Source organism: Cryptomeria japonica, chromosome 2 (assembly GCF_030272615.1).
Source record: "Cryptomeria japonica chromosome 2, Sugi_1.0, whole genome shotgun sequence".
NCBI lineage: Eukaryota > Viridiplantae > Streptophyta > Pinopsida > Cupressales > Cupressaceae > Cryptomeria > Cryptomeria japonica.
The window spans coordinates 225,561,271-225,589,231 of NC_081406.1; the positions used below are offsets into that span (position 1 = coordinate 225,561,271).

Below are 27,961 nucleotides of genomic sequence, written 5' to 3' on the forward strand. Positions count from 1 at the left end.
TCAATTGCTGATTATATTACAAGAATAGAGTTGGGCAAACAAACGCATGAGGTCATTAAACATGATGTTCAGTTTTCTGTTGCTTCGTTGGTGCAAAGGTGTGATGAGCTTCTAGCGAAGAAAGACAAGCTAGAAGTGGAAAACCGACAGCTTATTGCAGCCATTCATAAAATCGCAAAACCTACTGCTGAAGGGAGTAACTCCATAGGTTCTTCTGGTTCCCAAGAATCGATTTGGGGAGTGGAAAGAGTTGCTCAAAAGGTACAAGCACTAGATTCTTGGGTTGATCAACTTCATGATCAATGTGTACAAGTAATGAAAGACATTTTTCAAATGATGTCTAAGCTAGAGACCATTGAGGAGAAATTGGATCAGACTTCAAATACCTTCGAAAAAAACTTGGAAAGTATTGAGAAGAGTTTGACAATCTGGCGTACCATGCCCCAACAACTGTTGAGTATTTTGCAGGAGCATGCCATCATCTCTTCGAGGGTCATGTACGTGGAATTTGAAGAACTCCTTGAAAACAAGACCCTTGTTCTTAAATCCCTCATTGAGGAGACCGGATATGCAAGGAGATTTCGGGGTGAGGTTTTCCGAGATATTGTCTTATATTGTGAAAAGGCCTCTTGCAACATAGTAAGTTAGGATGGAGAGCTGATTCCAGAAGAAGAAGTTCTTGTTGATTTACAGATGAGGATTCATAATGAATGGAGGAGCGAACAATTCCAGCAGCTTCGATTCAAGCATTGATGAAACATCAAGCCTTTCTGCATGAAATCCAGTCTATTCTGGATAAAAACAATTCCGCGCTCCTCCGCTGTCACGACACAATTGTGAAGACCATGGTTGTTGCCAAGAACACCCATGAACCAAATCCCGATGAACTACAGGCGAGCATTCAGAAATTTCAAGGATTTGTGTCCTCACAAAATGCAATTTAAGTGTTTTTCAACACTTAGTTGAATTTTCCCTGTTTTGTAATCTTTAGTTGTAATTTAGTTTTGACAAGTTACATGTAAAAGTATTTTTTGTAAAAAGCAAGTTACACATTACTTGCACTTTTGTAATTACATGTAAAACAACTACAAGTTGTGTCCGATTAAGACTGTAGTTGGAATAAGTCTTAGTTAGTTGGAGTAACTTTTAGTTAGTTAATGAAGTCTCAGTTAGTTATTGAATGAGTCTTGGTAGTTGAGAGAATCTCTCAACTTAGTTAGGATCCTCCCACCTTTTTCTCAAGGCATTTCCTGTATAAATACTTGAGGAGTCCATTGTAATTATCATCTTTTGGAAAGCAAGCAAAAATTCTGCCAAATTTACAGCAAGAAGTCTTTGAGCTTATGTATGTGGATTGAAAGTTTTTGAAGAATAATAAAGAAGGATTACTCAAGTTTTGAGTCTTTGAGATACATGTTTGAGTTTGAATCTTTTATTTCTTCTATGCCAAGTGTTTCTAAAGGAGCTTACTCCAATTTGATTTGAAGTCTTTGAGCTGCAAGTAGAGAAGATTAATTAAAATAGGAAATCTCTAGAAGGAGCAGCAAGTCTTTGAGCTTGCGTCTATTCTTGAGGAAAATTACTGTTTGATAAGAAATAGCAGCAAGTCTTTGAGCTTGCATTAGTTCTTGTCTTTGTGTTGAAAGAATAGATTATTCCAGTCTTTGAGTTGTTATCTTTTATTCGTTGTAAAATTTAGTATAGCAAAGGGTAGATAGGACTTCCAATAGTCAAGTCTTTGAGCTTGGTATTGCTGTCCCGTCACGAAGGAAGTGACGGAAGTCTTTGCGCTTTCAGGAAACTTCATTTCCTTTCTCTTATTTCACTTAAAAATGGTTACTACTGTTATTCAATCGCTATCCTTTTCTGTGAAGAGAAAAGGATATTGTCTTTCTTGAAAAAGAAGAAAGATTGCTGTCCCATCCCATTTTATTTTCCAAGTTGTAGTTAGATAGGGGGAGCCTTCCCTTAATTAGGAGAGTTTTTACTCGTGTGCTGTGGTTGAAACCACAATTTTGTATATTTCCTCAAGTGTACAAAATTTTCAACCAACAAGCTTGAGTAGGCTTTACCTAACTCTACTGTAGTGATCTGATAATCTTCTGGAGCAACATCACTTTGGGTCTTTCTTGCCTTCGGTACAGCTATCTGAACCGTTCTGAACCCCGCACTATCCCTCTGAATCAAAGAGAATTTTCTAGCTGGCTTGGGTGGTTTAATTACAACTGGTTCTTTCACCTTAACCAAAAATGCTGCAGTATTCTCTTTTGAGTGGGTCTCATTGGGAACCTTAGCCCTTATCCTCTCTCTCAACCAATAAAGAATGGTTGATTGCTCCTCAGTATTTTTATTAGATTCACCATCTATTTCCCCAGGGCCGGTAACTATACCATCAAGAAAAACCGCTGGAGGCTCAACTTGTTCCTTGGCTGGATTTTGGACGACTTCTCTCATTATCTCTTCAACCGAAGGAGAAGACACTCTTACTTCATTATCCTCCATATCTGTGTCCATCTCTTGTTCCTCAATAGTATTCTGGTCAGGCACAGCAGATGTGGCACTCAAGGTTGAATGACCTTCATTTGATTCACGTCTTTCCCCAACGAGTTTCTTTCCCTTAGCCTTTCCAGAATTTCCAGCAGGTTCTTTTCTCTTCCAGGACCCAACACTTTTTGGATTCCGAGCATTGCCTGAAGAGATACCATGGTTGGAAGACATAGAGTCATCCATTCCCATCATATTATAAGTCAAGGCAACACCTTTGGACTTTAGCTTCTTTGTCTTCTTGGATGTCCACCACTTAGAGTATTCGACCACTGTGTTCATAAGGTCTGCCAAATCCGATTTTTCCCTGTTTGCCCAATCAATCAAGGCAAGTGGCTCATTTCTTATTTTCTCGAAACCCGACTATTCAAGTTCAATACTGTCTTCCACTTGATCAGCGACCCTGAATACTTTTGTTGCTCTTACCATACCTAGGGGAATTCTTGACCAAAATCTTCTTCTGATTTCGAAACTATCGGCTGCATTAGCCCAATAATCCTCTAAATCAATTCCATGTTCAAATACAATTCCTTCTACCCTTTTCATCTGACGAAACGGATGAAAGTTCCTTCGTGTCTTGTATAGGTAGAAGGGATACCATGCCAGCTCCTTTTCAGCAGTGGCAACAACTTGTGCTGATGGACACGTTTCCAATCCATTTCCAATAGTGAGAGAAGATGTTCCTGCCTTCTTCTACTTCTCTCTCTGAACCGTCATGAAGCTCTCCAGTTGCCTCACAACTTCTAGCAGCACACTTCGGTTGGTGGGATAAATTGGGAGCTTGTAGGGAGATCCAGAGAATCCCTGAATTCTGATATAGGTGAATTTTGGGTATTGGATATACCAATACCCGAATCTGCTTATGAGGTTTTTTGACTCTTGAGAGAGTCTCTGATGTAGTCCACCTTGCAGTGTTCGCGTGATATGCATCATTCACCTTCTCTAAATGTAATTTTTCTTCCATATGCAGCTGGGGGTAACAATCGTAAACAGGAAACTGATTCTCTTTGTTTCCCACCTCTCCTTTGCAGGTAAGGCCTCTGTATCTATAAGTTCTAGCTAGGGAATAGAACAAATACGAGCTCATGTAGAAGATTTTATCTCCCTCCAAATTTTTTAGCTGGCTGTCCAAGTTGTTGCTTATTATCTGAGCCCAGTCAATCATCTTGACTCCATTCATTATCTCATTAATGAAGTAATACATCCAAGACTCAAATGGAGCGCCTTGGGGATTACCCATTATTCGGTTCAAAAGGACAATCATGTCTCCGATGTCTTCTTTAAAATATGCCTTCACCAAGTTCTTCTTTGATAGCTTAGAGGCCCCCTTTCTTGGTTTATCCAGCCATGAATGATTGATGGTGGCCTCGTACTCCTCCATGTGGTCTTGATACATTTGATTGGCCTCATCCTTGGTCACATATACAACATTATGATATTCTGGGATTCTAAATGCCTCCCTTATGGTACATCACTGATATTAGCCAACACTCTTCCATCTGGTGCTACAACATTCTTTACTGTCAGGGTTATAATGCCTAGCACACTCAACTACCAACAACATAGTAGGGAGAAAGCCAGCAGCATGTACGATGCCACTCTTCATCATCTTACACGCGGTCATAGTAGGCACAAGGTTGTCCAAGCCGAACATCCTTTTCTTAAACTCCCTCAGATTGATATGTTTGAGGTTTGTATCACTGACATTCTTCCATTTCGAGTTCATCCGTGCACTGCATAGTAGGGAGAAAGCCAACAGCATGTACGATGCCACTCTTCATCATCTTACGCGTGGTCACAATAGGCACAAGGTTGTCCAAGCCGAACATCCTTTTCTTAAACTCCTTCAGATTGATATGTCCGAGGTTTGTATCACTGACATTCTTCCATTTCGAGTTCTTCCTTGATTCAGGAGGAGCATCCTTGTCTACTTGAAACTTCATCGCGACTGAAATCTGCAAAAACACATGAATCTTAAGCTAGAAATCAAAATTTCAATTTAAAATTTGAGGTTTCGAATGACCAAGTGGTTGAGGTTGTTTACTTCATTTTTTATACTTAGTCATTAAAATGGAGTTTTCACATGTAGGAATTTCGAAAATGATAATAAAACTCCATACTCTAAATTCTGATTTTAACCCAAAAATCAGGTCTGCAATAAAATCAATCTCATCCAAATTTGATTTGAAATGCGGGAAGTAAGAAAGAAGGTGCGAATATTCAGGCCGACATGACCTTTCTTATTGAAATTTTGGACAAATATGTTAAAATCACCTCCAACGAACTTAGAAAGCTCAGAAAATCTAAAAAAATCTGCCTTCAAAACCAACTTCACCTTCAATATAATGAGAAGAAAAAGACAAGAAGATAGAAAGAACTTGATGAAAACTCAGAAAATGTGATGAATCTGCTTCCTATCAGCTGGTTTAACTCCAAAACTCTGAGAATGCTCAAAGTTTAAAATGATAGTTAAACTCGGACCTTCACCAAAAATACACCCAACCTGCAAAAAGCTTTTGAAAATGTCTTCAAACCTCCTAGATAACTCCTTCAACCTGCTCTCAACACTTGGAAATTCGAACTCTCGTGTGTAAAAATGAAGGAAAGAATGTCTTATTTATATTGCAGTTGGGTTTCATAATTAGAAATATGCAGATCCTCTTCCAATTCATGTTTCCAATTCGATTTCAGTCTTCGACACTCATGGAGAAAGTTTCTAATTTAATTTTGAGTTGTAATGTCATCATCCTCTAGTTCGAATTTGTTTTAAATGCAACTTTCTATTTTGAATTCCAGTTTCAAGATCAACTCAATCTGCAAGATTCATCTTTCAAGAAAATTTCTATTTTCATTTCTCAATTCGCATTCTCCAAGATCTTGCTGACATCACTCAGAATATTCTAAGTATCAAACTTAGTCAGCAATCTTTGACTTGTTTTAACCCTAATCACAAGCAGGGCGGACTTTTGGATTTGGAGCTTTCCACAATTTAGCAGGCTAGGGCGGACTTTTGGAGTTGGAGCTTTCCACAATTTACCATGCTAGGGCGGACTTTTGGAGTTGGAGCTTTCCACAATTTACCATGCTAGGGCGGACTTTTGTATTGGAGCTTTCCACTATTTACCATGCTAGGGCGGACTTTTCTTGTGTTGGGCACCAGCTTAATCTTTCTTCTTAATACCCCTAAGGCAGCCCTTGTTAATTGTATGTACCAAGGTCAGGGCGGACTTTTTTGAACATGCTCCAATGCTTGGGCGGACTTCTTAAGACTTGATAACTGTAGCATACACCATGAGGGCGGACGTTTGAGTGTTCCTCCCATAAGTTGGAGGGCGGACTTCACTTGCCTTATGCTCTTGGCCTTCAAACCTTCCTCAAGGTGGACTTTTCTTTCCTTGATACCTTTGCTTACTCCTTATCCTTCCTTAGGGCCGACTTTGGGAAACTTAAAAAAACTTAACCTTTCATTGCAAGACGGACTTTGAGAAGGTCATGATCTTAGGAGGGTGGACTTTTTTGCTTCCTCCAAACACTTTCAACTTTGACAAGGCAGACTTTCTTGGGCTCCCTCTCCATCATCTTGGGGCGGACTTTTGGAATTCACCTTCATGGCGGACTTTTGGAGTTGCACCTTGGGCGGACTTTTCTATCTTTATGGCACCAAGGGGGGCGGATTTCATGAAGATCATGGCCATGCTTCCCTTCCATGAGGGCGGACTTTGAGAAGCTCCTGTCACAACATTAAACACCATTAGCCAAACTTAGAAATATTTGGAAAACTTTAAAATTTAATAACTTCTTCCATTTTCACCAGATTAACATGATATTTGAAATCCACACTCAGGTAACCCATCCGAAGCGTCATGACCCCTAAAATATAGGAACTTAGCTTTTTGGGTCAAAACTTGAAAGTTTTCGATCGCGATCGATGCAGGTCAGTGGTGTTGGTGTAAACCCTAGGTCCCCACTTTGAAAAAGCAAAAAGCAGACATCCCTAAAAATAGCCATCCCAGGGATCGAGCTAAAAATGCCAAAAACGAAACTTCCTAAAAAATAGGAAAAAGCAAAAAAGCAAACTTTCCAAAAATAGAAAGTTGTCCGAATTCGCTCAAATCAATTGCGTTCTTTGTCCTTTGGCGTTTCTAGGCATTTTGACAGCGTCTAGACTCTATTATCACTTGGCTTGCAAAAACTGACTTTCAATTCTTAAGACTCGAACCGTTCAAAACTTGACAGAACTGAGCAAAACTGAAGCGGAAGGCCACGGGACACTAACAAAAACCCTAGAAAGCAGCAAAGGAGAGGGGGTGATGTTTGAAAAAGGTCACAACATGATCCTCGTGCGAATCTTCAGCATTTGAGATACTTTGATCAAGAGAGGATAAGATACTTTAGGGTATTTTATTTTGTGTTAGATTGTGTCTAAAAAACACATCAACACATTGGCTACAAGTGCAAAAAAGATTATGGTAATTGTGAGTGGCAATTCAAATGGTCAAGTGGGTTATTTATAGGATGTGTCTAGGGTTTCATAAGAGGCATGGGAGGGCTTGTGGACCCTTACATCCCTTTCGTAGATTTTTTTAAAACTTATAAATGGGGATAAATCCTTGATGTGCTGGGATGTCTTCAATTCCCCTAAAGCATAGCGTATGACCAAGTCATCCCACTTTCCGTCTTTGTTTTTAACAAGGATGGTTTTGGGAATGGGGATGAAGGGCTAGAGAGTGGGAACACACTCTCATGTCACCATTGTTATTTTGTATTTTATTTCAAAACAAAGATCATGAATATGTAGTATGCTTTATCACTTATAGAACATCTAAAAGAATTAGTATTTGACGCATATTTTTTAATGGAGCTCACATTGATAGTTAATTTGGCTTAGAAAAGGGGGTGTTTTATTCGCTATCTTAGAAGAATTGTTAGTCTATGAAAATGTTAGTTCCAAATGTTACTTTTCTATTGTATGAGTTATAAGGATTTTCCGAGCAATGAAAAACTTAGAAACTTGTGATTGTGATTGCTTCATTTTGCAATTTAGGAGATTCGTGTAAAAGTCGCAAATTGTGCTGTAGTTATTTGCTTTTGCAACAATTCAAAATTGTTGCTTGTTGAGTGGTTTTGTCCATTCTAAAGTTTGATAGGGAGACTTGCAAACTTCTCTTTTGCGTTCCATTAATAAAAAGTCAATACTTTTTTTTTTGGTGTGGTTGGGGAGGTGTTTTGGCATATATCTATCAAAATTTTGCTCTTGATGTTGGTTTCTTCGGTTATGCTTAGTATTTTGTGCAATAATGGCTATAAGCTTGTGAGCTTTATTTCTGCAAGTGATGAAGATTTCAATTGTCATTGACTTATTTTAAGTTGAAGCACATGATGTAAGATATTCTAGTGTGTCACAAGTTATGGCACACGATGGCATGGCCAAGGCAGGGTGAAATTCATTTTTTTTAAACGCATTAGGTTTGTTATGGCTATGTTTTGCTGAGGTGGTATGGATGCATATTGACTACTACAGCAACTTATTTCAAGCTTTGAACACTCACAAGGGGGTTTATGAATGAGTGTTGATTACAAGATGGTTGACTTTGTTGTGAAGTTGAGCACGACAGATATAGAAAAATGTAAAGATCCGTTCTAATCCTGTCCTGAAAATTTCAGTTTGCGGAGTTTGACATTTTGTCAAACACTTTGCATGAATTGTCTAATTACCTGGTTTGTTGTTTGTTGTTTGAATTTGAGGGTTTATATGTGACGCCAAACCATATAATAATGCATGGAAAAGGAAATCAACACTTGCAAATAATTTAGACCGTAGACATTTAAGGAATTTTCATCATGAGGAGCTCAAATCAGAGTTTACTGTTCAAATAATTATGACTGATACAATTAAATTCAGACTGTAATGCCATACAAGAGTACCTATCATATTTCAACATAAACATGATCATTTTTTCATATGCGAAATGCAAGTCCAATCTGTGATGAGAGTAGCTCGAAACTTGAATGAAATGGATGACTTCCAGATGCACTCAGTTCGCAGATCACAAGTATGCTACAGGCCACGTTTCCCTTCACTCAGGTTGAATTACAGTATATTCACTTTCGCCTGCAGTCCTAGCATGAATGCTGGCTTGTACTGTTGGAATCAAACAATATTGTGTTCAAACTTTGTGCAGGCCGTCCAAAATAAAGTCCTCTTTCCACGGGAAAGATGGAGTCTGTGGCCTTCAATGGCAGAATAAGACGCCACCACTGTGAATCAAGGAAATGAGAACTTGAAGAGGCTGTTGGGTGTCGCGTTCAAGCTCATAGACTCCATGAGTCTTGCTCTATACTTGTGGATTCATCACATTAGGCATTTTGGGGCTACGTCCAGAGATAACCGCCGCTAGGGTTTGCTGTTCCAAGATTCGAGTGAACAAACAAACAATGCTTCAGAAGTTCGGTAAGAGGAAAAATAATTGTTTGTCCCAAGCTCGTGATTTTGCCTTATATAAATGTGTCTTCCCTTGCATGGGTTTTCAAAAAAAATATTTAATATTTGAAACTTGAACAATGCCGTCACAAACCAAGAAGTCGGGCATTGGAAATAATTCTGAAAAGGCATGATAATAATATACATTGCCTTCCATAAACTGTTTAAGACAAAATATTAAACTTGGCTGATAGAAGTCTTCTTTAAGGTTCGATCCCCCCTTCAAAATAAAAAGTGGTCCCCACACAATAAATTAAATATGAATAATGAATGGGTTTATAACTTAAAGTTTCAATTCATATTTAATTAAATAATTTATTCCCCTTTATATTTTTACGTTAATAATGGCTAGGAAATTAATATTAAATGGAGTGCTAGGTAATGGGGGACATTACAAAAAAAATGATGTCATATTGGAGTTAATTTTAAGGATTAAAGTTTTGGACGTATCCAAAAGGAGATAAAGGCCTCCACAATGAAGGTTTTTCAGAACGGGTAGACTATGGGAGTAATAATCAACAGATTGTTTGTCTCATACAAAATGTTCTTGGCGTGTTCCATTTAGCCAATAAGTTGGACAAGGTAGGCTTCGATGACTTAGTGGATTGACTGAAGAAACACGTTCTCACGTTTGTTGAGTAAAGAAAGCCAGTCTTAGAAGAACAATATTTTATATTTATTTGGAGCAAAGGATAGGGAAAAAGTGCCCGGGACTGTTTGCCACAACAACAAGAAGTGCAATGGACTTATAATGAGGATTTAGATTATGCTGGTTTGGGAAACAACAAGAAGCAAGCAGAGGAGAGTGTTTCATGATACAACAAAGTATATATGAGAGTTAGTTGATATAGATCTCAAAGATAATCACTAATCTAAATTGGATTACTTGAATAATTGACGCACTATCATTAATGTTGCATCCTTAATTTATATACTCAGAGAATTTTAATATTTTATCATTTGTGTTCTTAACATTGTTCAAAATCTAGTAATTTACGTCACCTAAGCCTTGTGATTAGATAAGGTATCCATCTATTTATTGAACATGAGATCTGAAAACTATCTGGGATTAATCAGGGAGGCTTAGTGAAAGATTTCCCATGATCAGTTTTGGTTCATGGTTTGGCTTATCCCAGAGGCAATACCTAATTGACATGCATGGGCATGAACAAAATCATACATGACACTTTTAGCCATGGCTGAAACTGTCCAACATGAGACAAAAGGAGAATCAACCAGCCCTTATTGGAATCGATATTGTCCATTGGGTCATTTGGTTGATAATAGTCAGAACTATATTGTGTTGAAATTTGAGCATGCCTTGGTTAGAGGAATGCCTCAGGATGAATGTGAACAGTCATTTGAGAGTGAGAATTCGGTTGCAGAGCAGAAAGGAGCATAAAGACATCAGAGAATAGATTATTGGAGATTCAGAAAAGGATAAATAGGTGCCTGGTTGTATGCCATTCCTTTTTACTGAATCTCTCCAAATCTCTCCTGTTCCCAAATAATACAAATATGATTCTGAAATTGGGCTACAATATCTTTGAAATGTACCAAATCCTTCAAAATCTTGGGGTGTTACTGAGAAATGTACTGGAAATCCTGGTGGGTTTACAAATCTTTTTAGGAGGCAGGAACTTTAAATTAATAGAAAAACTCTATTATGCATGCAAATCTGATTCTGGGCAGAATCAATTATGTAATGTGTTTTTAGCTTATGCTCATTTCAAATTATTGATGATCAATGGTTACACTCAACATTGATATTATCAAATTTTCCATAGATATTTTTATTTTACGTAATAAATGTTTCCAAGATGAACATGAAAGATGCCAACTGAGAATCTGATCCAGTCTGAAGTTTTTTTGTTTGCTTTCAAATCTTTGACTAGCAAATTGTTTTATTGGTTTGAGGTGAATTTTGATGTTTTTTTAGTTTTTGGGGTTTTGCTTGCTTATGCCAATGAAAATTTGCCAAAAGAATGCAATACATAAAAGAAACAATTGACTGAAATAAAATTTCAGAACTCAGATTTTATTGCAGCAAATTATAAATTCAAGAGAATGTCTATTTAAGATGCTCGAAGCAATAGTCTGCAAAAAATTGCGACTATACCCGATTAATCCTGAATCCTGGAGCTAGCCGATTTATTCCCCGAAAAAATCCCGATTCATGAAAAAATCGTTGACCAAGTGTTGACCCAATTTTCAAAGATTTTTTGCATTTAAATCACATTAAAATAATGTTAAAACCCCCCAAAATGGCAAAAAAGTGAAAAAAATCATTGTAAAAACTTGAAAAACCCTACAAAAACGCATGAAATTACTGAATTGCTTAGAAATAGAGTTGGTCTGAGACAAAACCAGAGTCAATGTGGAATCAACGTTGAAAAAGTTTGTTAATTTGTCCATTTTCGGGGGGTTCATCATTCCCCACACTTGTTCAAACCCACGAGCTCAACAACCCAACAAAGGTAGAAAGCCCACGAGCTCAATGGCCCAGTAGGGGTTTGAACCTTGGTGGCTACCTCACCAATGGAGTTTTTCTACCACAACACTAAACGTTCAAATACACATTTCATATATGTAGATATAGATATATGATTTTTAATTTATAATTGATATAGTTAATTTTTGCTCAAACAAAGACATACAATTCATTATGTGAGCAATATATCTAAAGTGCTCCACGAAATAAATCTGAATGACAACAAACAAGCTTACATAGTTGTAATAAAAGAGCCTCCAACACACAATCATTAAAATTTGTCTCTACCTAAAATAGTAGTTGTAAGCTAGGTATTGCCAAAACCAGTGGCTTGCTAATCTTTTACTTCAGCTAAACAAATTCCTTTTGTTGAATTCTACCACATATAAAAGACTTACCAATTGCCATCGAGGAATATAAAGCATTGCATCTATGGAATATGATTTGATAAGCTTTCTCAAATATTGAACTACCCCTAGAAAACTTCTTGCCTCAATCACAAGGAAAGTCTTGGATGACTTCAAAATGGCTCCCACTTTTACTAAACTCCTAATGATTGTTGGATCTCAGCTACTTCATAGACTTAGCTAATCTTTGATTTTAGGCTTAGACAACTATTTGGTGTATTTGGTGACTGCCCTTTTAAAAAGGTAAATGAATATTTGCCTATGTAATCAGCAATATGAATATAAACAACAAAAATCTATTTTCTACAATTCATGGGTTTAACTCCTTGTCTCAATCGCAATGAAAGTCTTGGATCACTTCAAAATGGCTTCCACTTTTACTAAATTCCTAGCAATAGTTGGATCTCTGTCTGATAAATTTTGATCTCAGCTACTTCATAGACTTAGCTAATACCCCTAGAAAACTCCTTGCCTCAATCACAATGAAAGTCTTTGATCACTTCAAAATGGCTTCCACTTTTACTAAATTCCACTTTTACTAAACTCCTAACAATAGTTGGATCTCAGTCTGATAAATTTTGATCTTAGCTACTTCATAGACTTAGCTAATCTTTGATCTTGGACTTGGACAACTATTTGGTGTATTTGATGACTGCCCTTTTAAAAAGTTAAATGAATATTTGCGTATATAATCAGCAACATGAATATAAACAACAAAATCTATTTTCTACAATTCATGGGTTAAACTCCATTTTATTTACTCTCCATATCTCTATGCCATGGTTTAAAAAAAAGTAGTTTGTGTCTATTTTTCTACAAATTTTTACGATTTTTTAAAATCCAATTTCTTACCCATTTTTTCAAAAAATCTTATACTTTTGGTTTGCCGATTTTTTTTCGAAATGATTTTTGTTACTATGATAAAAAGCATTGTAATTGTGGAATATGATTTGATAATCTTTCTAAAATATTGAATTAACCCTACAAAACTCCTTGCCTCAATCACAATGAAATTCTTGGATCACTTCAAAATGACTTTTACTTTTACTATTTCTCTGTTAACTTTTGATCTCAGTTACTTCATAGACTTAGTTAATACTTAGACAACTATTTGGTGTATTTGGTGACTCCCCTCTTAAAAAGTTAATTGATTACTTGCCTATGTAATCTGTAATATCTCCCTTAATTTTTCCCAAATTTTTTCCACAATTACATTCAACACAACACTTGCTATGGTTAGGAAATGAAAACCAAATGCTGCTGAAAGTAACCGTCCACTTTCTGATCACCAAGAGCCCAATCTGGGAGGGTGAGAGTATACAGTGTCGAGGGGATCGTTAGATGCCAATAACTGAAAATGATTACAATCTTCGGGCGGCAAGCCAGCCCCTTCCACTTATACAACAAGGTAATGAAAACAATGCAATCACTTGGCAGTAAACTAGCCAAAGACAAGCTAAAGAACTGAAGAATGCAATCACTCAACCACTTGTTCAACGGGAGGACTAGAAATGAAATTATAGTCAACTCTACCGCTTATGCAGTGGGAGGACAATATTACAATATTCAAAGTAGGCGGCAAAGCCAGCCTCTTCCACTTATGCAGTGGGACTAGGAGCAATAATCCAATTAGATAGCTGTTAATACTACTAACCAGCTTTACAATGCACAATATGGATTACAATTTAAGGGAAATCACAATTCCAAAGATAGGCGGCAAGGCCAGCCTCTTCCACTTATGCAGTGGGACAAGAAAGAACAATAGAAACTGCTGTTAGTACTAGTACCAACATTACAATATGAATCATAGCATATAAGAGTGATGAACCAAGTGCAATAACATGACCAACAATTGCAAATGAAACCAAGTCCTTTCTCTTCACACCAATAAACTCACACACCCCAAAACCAACTCCAAACACCAAAAACTCTAATTCTCATATACTCCCAGCACGCTGAAAACACACAGACCAACAACACCAAATCCCACTAAAACACTCACAACTCACCCAATTCTTAACCAAATGACACGAAACTGAAAGGAAATGATCACTAGGAGGTAGGCGATCATTTCTAGGACAACAAAACATGTCAAACCGACCCCAATAATTTATGCACGCATTCCAAAGTGCTCAGCCACATGGTATAGACAGCTAAGGTACGATTTTGCAAAAATAAAATCCAAAACACCATTTTAAGCTCTATAAACTTGCAAAATGAATCGCCCAAACCATAAAGAAAGATAGATGAAATGCCCAGAACGAGAAGAATGACACATTGAGACCTGCGACCCAAAATCCACTTCAGCACACTCCACGACTAGCAACAAGAACACATTACGACACTCCCAAAAATCAAAAATCTAATATATAAATGTGCAACATTATCTTCAATCCACTCCTTTGAATGAAGAGTAGTCTCTGGCTCGACTAGTTGCTGTATTGCAAGCAAGAAATCAAGCTATGGCTAGGAGGTAAGCGTTCCCCGAATCTTTCACTCTGCATTTTGACAACATTTCATTATAAAAATTCTTGGATACCAAAAACAAGAGCCCAACACTCTTATTTATAGACTTTGTGTCTCGAAATTCAAATTCAAATTCCCTCCAAATTAACGCCAAACCCAAATGCACATTCACTTCACATTATTTTGAAATTAAATTTCATTTCTCCTTTCTCCAAATCGACCTTCTCATAGGAGCAAATATACTTTATAAAAATGACAATAAAATCATAATGTGGCATCCAAGGTAGATAAGTGAAATATATTATAAAATTAACTTATTTCTCCATAAGGCGTCCATCTTGCCTTATTAATATTTGACTTTATAAAGTATTTTTCCTCAACAATAAATCGCCCAATATATAATTAAGGAAATGACTTAGATATCAATATAACTTAAGCAATCCCTTGAAAATAAATTGTCCAACCTTTGCCTTAAGTTATAATTTAATTTAAAACACCATTTTTCATCAAATACTGAACCTGCCAAAACAAGCTCCAAGGATATGGGGAAACAAGCTGAGAGAATTGCCTTGCCAGAAATAGTCACTGAACTGAGCTGAAGAACCCTTGCCAAGAATAGCACCAAAAAATGCTTGGAAGACCAACTGCTCAAATTGACTTGCCAGAAATAGCCATCTGAACAGGCCTATTGACATCTTGCTAAAAATAGAATTGCCAAAAATAGTACTTACTAAAAATAGCATACTGCTAAAAATAGTAAGTGTTTCCAAAGTGATTTTAACCACATTTTGAGCAGCCGTCGCACTTACTAAAAATAGTAAGTCCGGAAAAAGTCATCCAATGTAGATGCATATCGAACCATCTTGAAGCTCTTTGAAAACCCAGAAGGAATCCGGAATCCAAACTTTCAAACTCCCACATACACCCCCTGAAAACACCAAAGGATCCTCCTAGAAAACAGGAAACCCTAATTTCTGCTCCCGACTAGCCTACGGGCCTCCGAAATAGGCTAACGACCAATTGAACTAATCGTTGCGGAGAAGGGGACATTACATAATCAGTAATATAAATATAAACTACACAAAATTATTTTCTACAATTCACAAGTTAAACTCTATTTTATTTGCTCTTTATATCTCTATGCTATGGAAATGCCTTGAAATTATTTGAAAAAATAATTTGTCTCTTTTTCTACAATTTTTAATGTTTTTTTTTTAATCCAATTTTTACAAAAAATCTTATACTTTTGGTTTGCCGATTTTTTCCCTAAACGATTTTTGCTACTATGTTTAAGACAACTAGAGCCAAAACCGGCCTACTAGGTGTCCAACGTCCTGCCTGGATGAGCTTATTTTGATGCTGGAGGTGGTGCACAAAGCAATACAAGAGCCTCCAAGTGCTGCAAATTGTTCCAATGTGTTTTATTGTCTTTATATATAATTATAAAAAACAATCTAAGAAAGAAATAACATATCAAGTACTTATTCCAAATTCTTGCTAGGAGAAACCTCCAGAATTGACCCTTTTCCCCCACTAAAATGCTGATGTAGTGTTAAAATTTCCTTCAAAGAACCACTGATTTGTCTTTATTTGTGGCCAACAATGAATTTACACTCAAATTTTTGAATCAAAACCCTCTAATTTATTTTATTGGCTTCACAGGAGAAGGAAAGAGGGTACAACCAGTCTGGAAATGGTATGGCCAGCATTAAAAGCACAATAATTGCTAGAAAATGCCCCCCAATTTGTTCCAATCTGCTCAAATGTGTTGTAGATGATCTATTCTTGTTGAAAGTATGAATTTCCTCCAGATATTGACCCCAAATGACTTGAAAGAGGATTCCTTCAATGCAAAGGTTAATGTGTTTTCGTCCACACACTGAATAAGGGTGAGAGTTTTCGTTCTCCACCTAAAACTCCAATCAAGCTTGCTGCTGTAGAGCTCTCCAGGGAAAAAATTGTCAAATATCGAATGAATAATGAATAAAATGCTTCCCCCAATGTCTTCTAAACATTCCTCAAACCCTAATTCGAATTCGGGGTTAGGGTTGTACTTTTGGCATTAAAAAAAATGTTAAAATGTTTCTTTTTATTAAAAGATAACTTCCCCTAAGTGGTTTGACCCATTGAGGGTCTAATTCCTCATTAAAAGTGGCCATATTATTAAAAGGTTATAACTTCTAGGGAAATGTGCCTAGGGGCCATTTGATAATTTATCATTAACTTTTATTAATCTCCTTTTTAATAAAGTTAATTTATAATTTTTCTAATTATAGAAAAAGTAACTTTATAATGAATTATTATAAAGTCTATGTAACTTAAGCTTACCAAGGCCAAAAAGTGACCAAGTATAACTCCTCTTGGTAAAGCCATTCATTCCCTAGCTTTTGTAATTGTCTTTTAGGTTATAACTTCTAGGGAAATGTGCCAAGGGGCCATTTTATAATTCATCATTAACTTTTATTAATCTCCTTTTTAATAAAGTTACTTTATAATTTTTCTAATTATAGAAAAAGTAACTTTATAATGAATTATTATAAAGTCTATGTAACTTAAGCTCACCAAGACCAAAAAGTGAGTATAGACTCCTCTTGGTAAAGCCAATCATCCCCTAGCCTCTGTAATTGCTTGCGGAGATGGCTAATAGGCAAAACTATGCAACTGAGTGATCACAGGAATAATGGGGTCATTACAAAACAGGACCAATGGTTCCAATAAAATAGGCATTTTACATTGTACCTTTATAAATTTCCAATTAACTTAGATACCGTTGTGTTGTGAGATTGTAACATTGCATTTCTTCTTGATAGTGGAATGGAGATGCATGCCAAATTATTTGAAGTGCACACTGGGTTTATCTATGGTGAATTTGTTTGTAAATTCTGTTGTATGTGCTGATATTGTTTTCCTTGTTTGCGTTCAATTCCTTTTAGTTTCATGTAATGAATATAATATGGTCTCTCCTATGAATGAGTATGCACAGGCATGGTACTAAATCTGCACACAATTCTACATAACAGTGGTGAGACTAGATAAGATGTTTGCTTATGAACTAAATATAGGTCTAAGCTTGCTATTTATGGGTCAGACATCATGCAAGTGGTTGCAAGGTGCCCTAAGATAAGCTAAAGTAGATGGAAAATGTTGATGTGTTGGACTTGAAAATTTTGATTGGGGATGATTATCTGTGTGATGATAATTTTTCATTCATGAGAATTTTCTCCAGCATTCCCACAAAGGACGGTGGGTGCTTGGTTACTAGTACCACAAGATATGTCACCTTTTATTGAAATGTCGTTTGCAGCCTCCAACCTTAATCTGAGAAATGGAAATCCAAAATATCCCCACTGAAATGTAGAGTGAGAATGATTGATAAGAGAAGGGTGGCTGTTTGGTTTATTAGTATGACTGAAGTGCTTATTTTATACATTTCATTGAAGTTTTCTATCGTTGAATCAAATCTTGATTTTGAATGGAGAAGCTGAGTTTGTTCAACAATGTCAACCGTGTATCTCTGCAGCGTTTTAAAGTTTAGCACTCCAATATTAAGCAGAAAGATAAAAATCTTTTGGGCACTGAAAAGACAATAGCTTCAGTGCACTTGTTTGTTATGTCATCATTCTGTCTGCAAATGTTCTCTCTTATATCAAACAATCAGTCCATTGGATTATTACAGTTCATGCTGCTGCTCTGTCATCTTTCATGTTGAGTACTGTCAGTATTGTTTAATTTGAAAACAAATAGGCACCTTGCAAGTGAAATACTGTATGTATGAGGTGCAATACGATCATTTCCATTAGGCTTTTCTGTTGATATTAGATGTAACAGTCCTATAAAGAGTTACTTCATATTAATTTATTAAGAGGAAAATTGGCTGATCATTATGTGAAATGTGTTTTCCTTTATATGTTTGCAGGTGAAATGTTATTTGATGAATACTCATGCTAAGACACATTCAAGTTACACTATTGAAGTTTTACATGTGTTCAAAGTTTCAAGAGATGGTGAATATGATCGCTTTGAAAAGGTGTATTGCAATCTGAATATGCACTGTGTATTTCATTAAACCTTTTTCATTTTTCTGAGCCTTCTATTTTCCTCAAGGTTTTTTTTTCGCATTGTTGAGTATCATTCCTAACAGAATTCGCAAGGTTTTTAAAGTATATTTCTGGGTTCATATCTTGAGTCATATTTGTAATCATTGTTCAATACATATAGTAGGGTATTTTGAAATAAACTAATTTATCTTATTTCACTATCCTTGTGACAGTTTAATTCTGTGAAAAATAGGATGCTTTTATGGCATGGTTCAAGATTAACAAATTGGACTGGCATTCTTTCCCAAGGTAAACAATCACACAAGTGTTTTAACCTTTAACTGATTTGCCACTTTCATAAGCAATTTTTTTTTTCCTGAATTGAATATTAGAAATTATGAGCCATATTTTCTCCTTTTTGTAAATTACATAACGAAGACCACCATTAGCATTGTTCTATACATTTGGAAAACACACTGTAGACATATAAAAATGACCATATTCCTAAATAAATATTTAATGTTCATTTTATTCTCATTCCTCTATTTTAGTTAAATCTAATTTAATTAAATCGCCCACGTTCTTCTATTTAATTAAATAAATTATTCAATTTATTTATTTAAATTCACTTGAGCCCTTTGCATCATTTAATTGAATAAATCATTTTATTCAATTAAAACCCTTCTCTCTACTTTTTAAATTCACATTTAATTAAATAGTTTTACCCCAATTAAATAAATCTAATTTATTTAATCCCCAATTTGCAACCAAATTGAAATAAAGCAATTTATTTTAATTAATTCTATTATCCCTCATCCACTTGCATTTTCCTACATCTCCCACTTGCATCCTAACTCTATTCCTAATTTCTTCTAGAATCCATCTAATCCTAATCAATTAGCCTAAACCCATTCGTTATCCCTTTTCCCTAAATTTGAGGAGGTCACTTCTCAAATTTGGAGTAAAGTCTTCAAAAGGCATTAAAGCCTTTATGCCTTCAACAAGCCAACTTGTTGAATACCCCCAAATTTGGAAGGACTCTTACAAATTTGTCCCCAAAGTCTTCAAACCATTAATGGTTAACTAACCCTTAGTGGCATGGTTAGAGACTTTTTGACTAACTTAACCCTCATCTAACCCAGGGGTCTCATCAAGCATTCATTGCTTTGACCATGTTTATCCCTTTAACCTTTGCACAAGAATTTATCCTTTGGGTAAAAGCTTTATCCGTTGGATAACCCTAACCTAACCTTAACTCTTACCTTCTAAGGCAACCATGAGGTCTTCTCAAGCATTTAATGCTTCTTACATCTCTTCTCAAGCAGTCTTATGTTGACAATTGTCACCATTTCATTGGTGAAAATTGTAAACATGGATTGATAACTTTCAATCCTGACCCTTGATTAACTCCTTCAATCCTGACCTTCCATTGCCCTATTTTCACTATAAATAGAGTTCTCCTCCCTCCATTTCAGGATCCAAGCTTTTAGTATCTCATTTATGCTCAAATTTATCAATACATCTAGCTTCTCTTTGTAATAGGAATTAATCTAATAAACATTTTAGAGTATTTCCTTTATCATTAGCTTAAATTATTAACTAGTATATCATGTTAGGATAGTATTGCTACTAACCTTGTCATCTTATAATCTAGTTTACTTCATTTGTAAAATCATGCATAGATAGGATGCATTTCATGGTAAAATTGATCTAAAGCATCCCTCGTTCTTGCATTCGTCATCCCTAAGTCACTTTGCTCAGTGATCTGAGAGCAAAGGCATTGGCATGAGGGACCTTGTGAGATAGAGAACCATGGAACCTACCTTGGGAAGTTGAGTCATTCTTCATGACTCCATAACTTGCACCGAGAAGTCCTGTGGGTGTGTGGACAAGTCCCTTTGAACATATTTTCACATTTTAAGTTTCATAGCCCCGCTTTTCCTTGAGAGTCCTGGTGAGTCCATTTGAAAGACTCGCGAGTCTTTTGCACGGACTCGCGAGTCTTTCAGATGGACTCGCGCGACCCAGAAAAACTATTTGGCAAGCTTTAAAAATGAGTTTTTTTTCCTTTTTTTTGCCTTCATTTGGTGTAACTCCCTCCAAACCCCCGTCAAAAAATATAGGGGGAAACTGTGTTGATGGAAATAGGGAAAATTTAACCTTCGAGTATGATTAGGCTCCATATAACAACATAATTAGCATTGAAGAAATCTTGGTATTATACATTTTATAGTTGAAAGTTTGAAACTATGAGTATGAATGATGAAATTTCAAATATTGCGCGTTTGTTGATCATATGACATGTGTAATGTTTCAATTATGGCTCTTATGTTCTCTAAATGCATTAATTTCTTTACGTTTTTTTGTAAAACTACGGTTTTCTTTTTGCCGAGTCCTTGCCGAGTCTTTGGCGAGTCTTTCACGAGTCCGAGTCCGAGTCCAAATTTTTGGTTTGCCGAGTCCGTGGCGAGTTCGAGTTTTTGAACTTTGGTTTAGAGAAATCACAATAAGTGGAAGTTGAGAATGAAAAGCATGGTTATACTCAAAAACAAGAGCTTAGCTCAAACTATCAAGGTGTTTAGGGCATTCGAAGTTAATTATTCACATCCACAACAACAAGTTACAACTTTCAGAGCTTCAACTGAAGAAGTCAATACAAGTGATGAAGAGTGACTTTTCAAATGTTTAAATGGTCTCTATGTGATTAGAGTTAAACTCACAATTTTGGTTCTTAGTAATATTGTAATTATTGCGACTTTAGTCAAAGTTTGGTGAATTAGAATTTTGATTAATTTCTTGTAAAAGTTAGAAGTTGTTCCAAAGTGTTGAAGTAACTACCATGCTCTAACTTAGGTAGTTATGAACTTGGAAAAGGTAGTTATCAAGAAAAGTCTATAAATACAAGGGAGAGAGCATTGTAAAAGGACTTTTGGCAAATTTTGCAAACTGGGTTAAAGAACTTTTTGATTGTATAACTCCTCAAAGTGAATACAAAGCAATTTTGGAAGTGTTTCATGAATGTTTTGTGTTCAAAGTTGTTGGTTCATCATATGTTACAGCTAATGACAATTTTTGAAATCTAGTTCATGAAAACAATAGTCAGATTTCATGAAGAATCTTCTTTTCAAGAGTGTTTATCTCTTGCTATCTCGAAAAAGACATTGTTGAAGGTTGAATGAATCCATTGTTCAAAATCTAGTGTTTATACCTTGATCTTTTCAATGGATAGTTAAAATTTCAAATTATGTTGTGAAACTCACATAACTTTGTATATCCGGTATTGAGGGTTTCTTTTTCAAGTTTTAAGTTTAAATCATTTTTGAAAATCTAAAATTACATCATAACAGGGAGCTGTCCCTCTCAAACGCAGAGGAAGATTGCACCTTGTTGGCAATCTATTGAATTGTCGGGACGAATTTGTTGCTTTCTTATTGGGCAAATTACATCATTTTTAAAGTGACAAATATGTTTACCAATGTCCCCTACTAGGTTTAGGCCTGTTTTAACCATAATTAATCCATCGCAACATACTTGTGACTTAAACTACGTTGATTAGGAGACAAAACCATCTTAACTGGAATTCAATCAGTGATAACATAATCTTCTTCCTGATATTGAATTGATAATTCAATCAGATTTATAATCTCACATTTACTTGTTCATTCAAATTACGGTTTCTATATATATTTATTTATCTAAGTTCAAATAGTATTACACTATAAGTTTTATTGCAGAGTAGTTCTTTGTAAATTATTATTTTGTTAATGCATTAGTAGCCTCTGCAAGATAAGACTCTCCTAACTCAGTAATCTCCTATATTCTGTTTACTCATTTCGTGCTTTATGTTTATTAGACTATAACATTAGTCACAATTATGATATTGATATTGGATTAGATTGACGACATGCTTAACTATGTTAAGCGTCAATCTATAATGCTATCCGGGCTATTAACCCGATAGCATATTAATGTCGATTCATATCAGCATTAATATGATATCGGGGTATTAACCCGATAGTATATAATGCTAACAATTATTGTTTATGTTAATCCATATGCTTTGATACCGATTCATAAATCGGGTATGTTTTATATATCTGCAACAATTAACAAAAGACATATGATATTGATCGGATATGTTTAAGCACTATTATCATTAACGATGATACCGCTTCATTATCGAGCATGTTATAAACGTTTTTATCATTAAAGATACCGATGCATTATTGGGTATAATTTAAGCACCGATTAGTTATGAATTGGGTGTTGTTAGTAGGGGTCACGACCAAGTGACATCTTGGTCGGACATGTCTAAAAGACATGTCCGATCAAGTTGCCACTTGATCATGGCCACCCTACTATTTATACATCATTCCAATCAAAGGAGTTGACATTGAAATCGATACATGTTCATTCTCCTTACCTGCAATAAAAAAGAAAGATAACAATATCAGTGTCATTGACATAATATCAAATTTAAATACACCATCCTGCATATAACTTGTCCATTAAATTGGAAATTACAATACATTTACATGGTATCAGAGCCAGGTTGATCGAACTTGAGGCTATTTAATTTCGTGAAACAAATTTAAAGAACAAGGTTATATACTACATCACATTTCTTCAAATGGCCAGTGCTATCAAATTCGAAGACAGACTCGGAGGTGGCGATGATTTTTCAGCCTGGAAATTCAGAATTCAAATGATCTTAAAGGAGAACAAAGTGGATTCGTTTGTTCAAACTAAAAATGATCAACCCGAAAATGAACCTGACAAAACAGCATGGATTGAGGGAAATGAAGAGGCAATAAAAATAATAGTTGATGGGGTGAGAAACAACATAATGCCCATCATAAGAAAACATCAGACAGCCTATAAAATGTTCAAAGCTCTTGAAAGCACATTTGAGATATCAAATGCAAGTCGAACTCTAGCACTAAAATGAGAAATAAATCATATCACCATGAACAAAGGGGAGACAATCAACGCCTACTTTATGCAGATATCAGTTCTAAAAGATGAACTTGCAACTCTGGACTATGAGATCCAAAGCAAAGAGCTAACACTCATTGCTTTAGATGGGTTGCCTAGTGGATGGAGCACATTCGTCCAAGGCATCAGTGCAAGGTCTAAATATCCCAAATTTGAAAGATTAAGGGATGACTGTCTCCAAGAGGAATCAAGATTGAACAAATATGAATGAAACACAAGAATATAGATGACGACCTGCAGGTTCTAAACACCAACTCCACCAAGCAAAACAAGAAAAGGCAGTTTAGAAAGAGAAAAGGTCGTCAAGGCAAGAACACTTCAAAGAAGGACTTATCTCACATTCAATGTTACAGATGTGATCAGTTCGGACATTTCGTTCCAAAATGCCTAGAAAGAACCAAGAAACATGCTACATTTGTCAAAGTAGGGAAGACTAAAGGGGAAGATGACTCCGGGAAATACGTATTCTACTCAACACTCACAAGTCAAGCTTCTAACAAAATCAACTCATGGGTGATTGACAGTGGTTCATGCAGGCACATCACTGGGTTTAGAGAAGCACTTGATTCCATGACAGAGGAGAGTGATGAGGACGTAACCATCGGAGATGACTCCACATATCCAATCAGAGGAGTAGGTACCTGCACCATCAAATTGAAGACAGGCATAACCTTACAGCTTGAAGGAGTACTATATGTCCCCGACATCAAAAGAAACCTAGTTTCTATATCAGCACTGGAAGATAAAGGATACAGAGTGACGTTCATGGGCAACAAAGTATTGGCCTGGCCAAAGAACTCCTCCATGAAGAAGGCAAAGACCATTGGATAGAGACATGGCTATTTGTATGAGTTGTGCACGGAAACCAATCTAGCTCTAATCCATGAAGCCACTAATGCAAATGAAGTTTGGCATAGAAGATTAGGCCATTTGAATTTTAGGGCTTTATCTTCAATGGGAAACCTTGTCACAAGTCTACCCAAATTAAAGCAAGATCATTCAGGGGCATGCAAAGGATGTGCCCTAGGTAAGAATACCAAAGATGCATTCCAAAATAGTACTAGGAAAACTAGCAAAATTCTAGAATTAGTTCATTCTGATGTATGTGGACCTATGTCCGTATCCTCTCTAGGGGGATTCTTGTATTATGTAATATTTGTTGATGACTACTCTAGGAAGACTTGGATCTACTTTCTAAAATGTAAAGAATCAGAAGAGATCCTCTCTAGGTTTAAAGAATTTAAATCACTAACTGAAAACCACTCAGGAAACAAAGTTAAAACCCTAAGAACCGACAATGGGGGGGAATACAGATCAGATTCATTTAAAGAATTTTGTAGAGATAATGGGATTAAGAGGGAGCTTACTATACCTTAACCCCCAACAAAATGGGGTAGCGGAAAGGAAAAATAGGACTATAGTTGAAGCTGTCAAAGCCATGATACTAGATCAAAACCTTAACACTAATCTCTAGGCTGAAGCTTCCAGCACCGTTGTGTATATACAGAACAGGTGCCCTCACTCCCATCTTGAGGACAAAACTCCTGAGGAAGTATTCACTAAGATTAAGCCTGATATTAGTCACCTTAGGATATTTGGATGTCCTGTCTATATCCATATACCTAAAGAAAAGAGACTAAAACTAGAATCTTCTGGACAAAGAGGATTGCTTGTAGGATATAGTGAAACCTCCAAAGCCTACAGAATCTATGTACCTGGTCAAAGAAATATTGAACTAAGTAGGGATGTAATATTTGAAGAAGACCTGGCTTTCAAAAGAGCCCAGAACTTCATAGAACCTGAAATCTATGTACCTACCTCTAACTTAGATGAAAATCCTGCCCCTGAGTTTCAGAGGGAGAATCTAGATGAAACTGAAAATGAAAATGAAAACACACCTAGAAATCTCAAGAAAAGACCACTATGGGCCACCAAAACTGTAGAAGAAGCTCAGAGGTTTGCTGCTCCTTCTGGAACCTTCAGAGAAAGCAAAAGACCTAATAAATTTACTAGCTATGTTGCTCTTATGAATGACCTATCTAAAAACGAACCTGACAATGTAACAGATGCCCTTAAACATCAAGTATGGAAGGATGCTATGTCTGAAGAGTATCAATCCATAATGAAAAATGATGTATGGGAAATTGTCCCTAGACCAACTAAGAAGTCTGTTGTTTCTTCTAAATGGCTCTTCAAGATCAAACATGCAACAAATGGCAGCATTGAAAAATATAAGGCAAGATTTGTAGCCAGAGGTTTTTGTCAAAAGGAAGGGATAGACTATGAAGAAACATTTGCTCCTGTAGCCAGATATACCTCAGTAAGAGCTGTACTAGCCATTGCAGCAGCAAAGGGATGGAAGGTACATCAAATGGATGTAAAGACAAGTTTTCTTAATGGAGAGATATCTGAAGAAGTATACCTAGAGCAACCTGAAGGGTTTGAGATGCATCATGCAGAATCTCATGTGTGCAGACTCAAGAAAGCTCTATATGGGCTCAAACAGGCTCCCAGGGCCTGGTATGAAAGAATTGACACATATCTATCAACACTAGGCTTCTTTAAAAATGAAGCAGATCCTAATCTCTACTACAAACAGAATAAAGGTGATATGCTAATAATGATTTTATATGTTGATGATTTATTAATCACAGGAGAGGATCATTTTATAGATCAATGCAAGAAAGAGCTATCCAAAGAATTTGATATGAAGGACTTGGGATTCCTTCGTTATTTCCTAGGGTTGGAAGTATGGCAGAATCTTGACAATATTGTGCTAAACCAAGGCAAGTATACATTAGATATCCTGAAGAGATTTGGAATGCTCAACTGTAGACCTATGACCGCTCCAATGGAAACCAATCTTCATAAACTTAAAGAAGCAGCAGCAGAATCACCTTCTACTGACCCCACTCTATACAGACAAATGATTGGGTCTCTTATGTATCTAGTAAACACAAGACCAGATATCTGCTATGCAGTAAATGCCTTGAGTCAGTTTTTGTGTGAGCCAAAAGAGATACACCTGGTAGCAGTAAAACACATTATGAGATATTTACAAGGCACTTTAAACCTTGGTCTCAAGTATAAGAAAATTGATCTTAATCTACACGGATTCTCAGATTCGGATTGGGCTGGAAGTGTGACTGATCGGAAAAGCACCTCTGGGTGTTGCTTCAGTTTAGGATCAGCCATGATATCCTGGATCAGCAGAAAGCAGTCTTCTGTAGCGCAAAGTTCCACCGAGGCTGAATACATTGCAGCCTCCATGGCTGCCCGAGAAGCAGTGTGGCTTAGAAAGTTGCTTGTGGGATTGTTTGGCAATCCGATGAAACCTACTAGCATCCATTGCGACAATCAAAGTTGCATAAAACTTTCAGTGAATCCAGTGTTCCATGATAGATCCAAACATATTGAGATCCCATACCATTATGTACGAGACATGGTAGACAAAAATGTGATCAAATTAGAATATGTTAGTACAGGAGATCAGACTACAGATATTCTGACCAAACCACTTTCTAGAGTGAAGGTTGATCACTTCAGAAAGGGTTTAGGTATGATAGAAAGGAAATCCGCTTTGTAAATAAGATGTTGAAAATGTAAACTTCTTTTGTCATGTTAGGACATTCTGAGTTTTACCCCCTGTGCTCATATCTAAGAGGTGACGATCTCTCAGATTATGAACACTTGTATGCAGACATCATAAGGTGACGATCTTATGATTCTCAAACCAGTTATCATGTTGGATCTCTGGTATGTCATGGATGTGCCATGATGTTGTTGTGATAAAACATTTGTATGAAATGTTTGTGCACATATCACAAGCTGGATAAGATGAGAATTTAACCATCCTCATATGTTTATCCTCAGTATTGCGTGTTTAGGCAATACTGATATCACGTGTTTAGGTGATATCTTGTCATAATAAAATGATGAATGTATTATATCACATAGATTGTTGGTACCCTATGTTACATACTTAGGGTAATGTTTTATGTTTGTATCCTATGTTCTGATGGTACTTCATATTATATGTATAGATGATATATATTCTTGGAGACTGATATTTTGAAAAAGAAATGTGATGCAAGTTACCTTATCTTCCAAAAGCTAAGAGGGAGTGTTAATGCATTAGTAGCCTCTGCAAGATAAGACTCTCCTAACTCAGTAATCTCCTATATTCTGTTTACTCATTTCATGCTTTATTTTTATCAGACTATAACATTGGTCACAATTATGATATTGATATTGGATTAGATTGACGACATGCTTAACTATGTTAAGCGTCAATCTATAATGCTATCCGGGCTATTAACCCGATAGCATATAATGCTAACAATTATTGTTTATGTTAATCCATATGCTTTGAAACCGATTCATAAATCGGGTATGTTTTATATATCTGCAACAATTAACAAAAGACATATGATATCGATCGGATATGTTTAAGCACTATTATCATTAACGATGATACCGATTCATTATCGGGCATGTTATAAACGCTGTTATCATTAAAGATACCGATGCATTTATCGGG

The 27,961-nt window shown here is 36.2% G+C and overlaps 1 protein-coding gene across 3 annotated transcripts in view; it reads left to right on the forward strand.

The window, feature by feature from the left end:
* The window catches only part of LOC131048690 (poly [ADP-ribose] polymerase 2), a 237,155-nt gene that overhangs the window by 112,898 nt on the left and 96,296 nt on the right, over positions 1-27,961 (forward strand). For all 3 annotated transcript variants that reach the window (XM_057982747.2, XM_057982748.2, XM_057982750.2), the window contains 2 exons: positions 18,306-18,416; positions 18,660-18,735. In XM_057982747.2, coding sequence (XP_057838730.2) covers positions 18,306-18,416; positions 18,660-18,735 — 187 coding nt within the window. The remainder of the gene's footprint in view (positions 1-18,305; positions 18,417-18,659; positions 18,736-27,961) is intronic.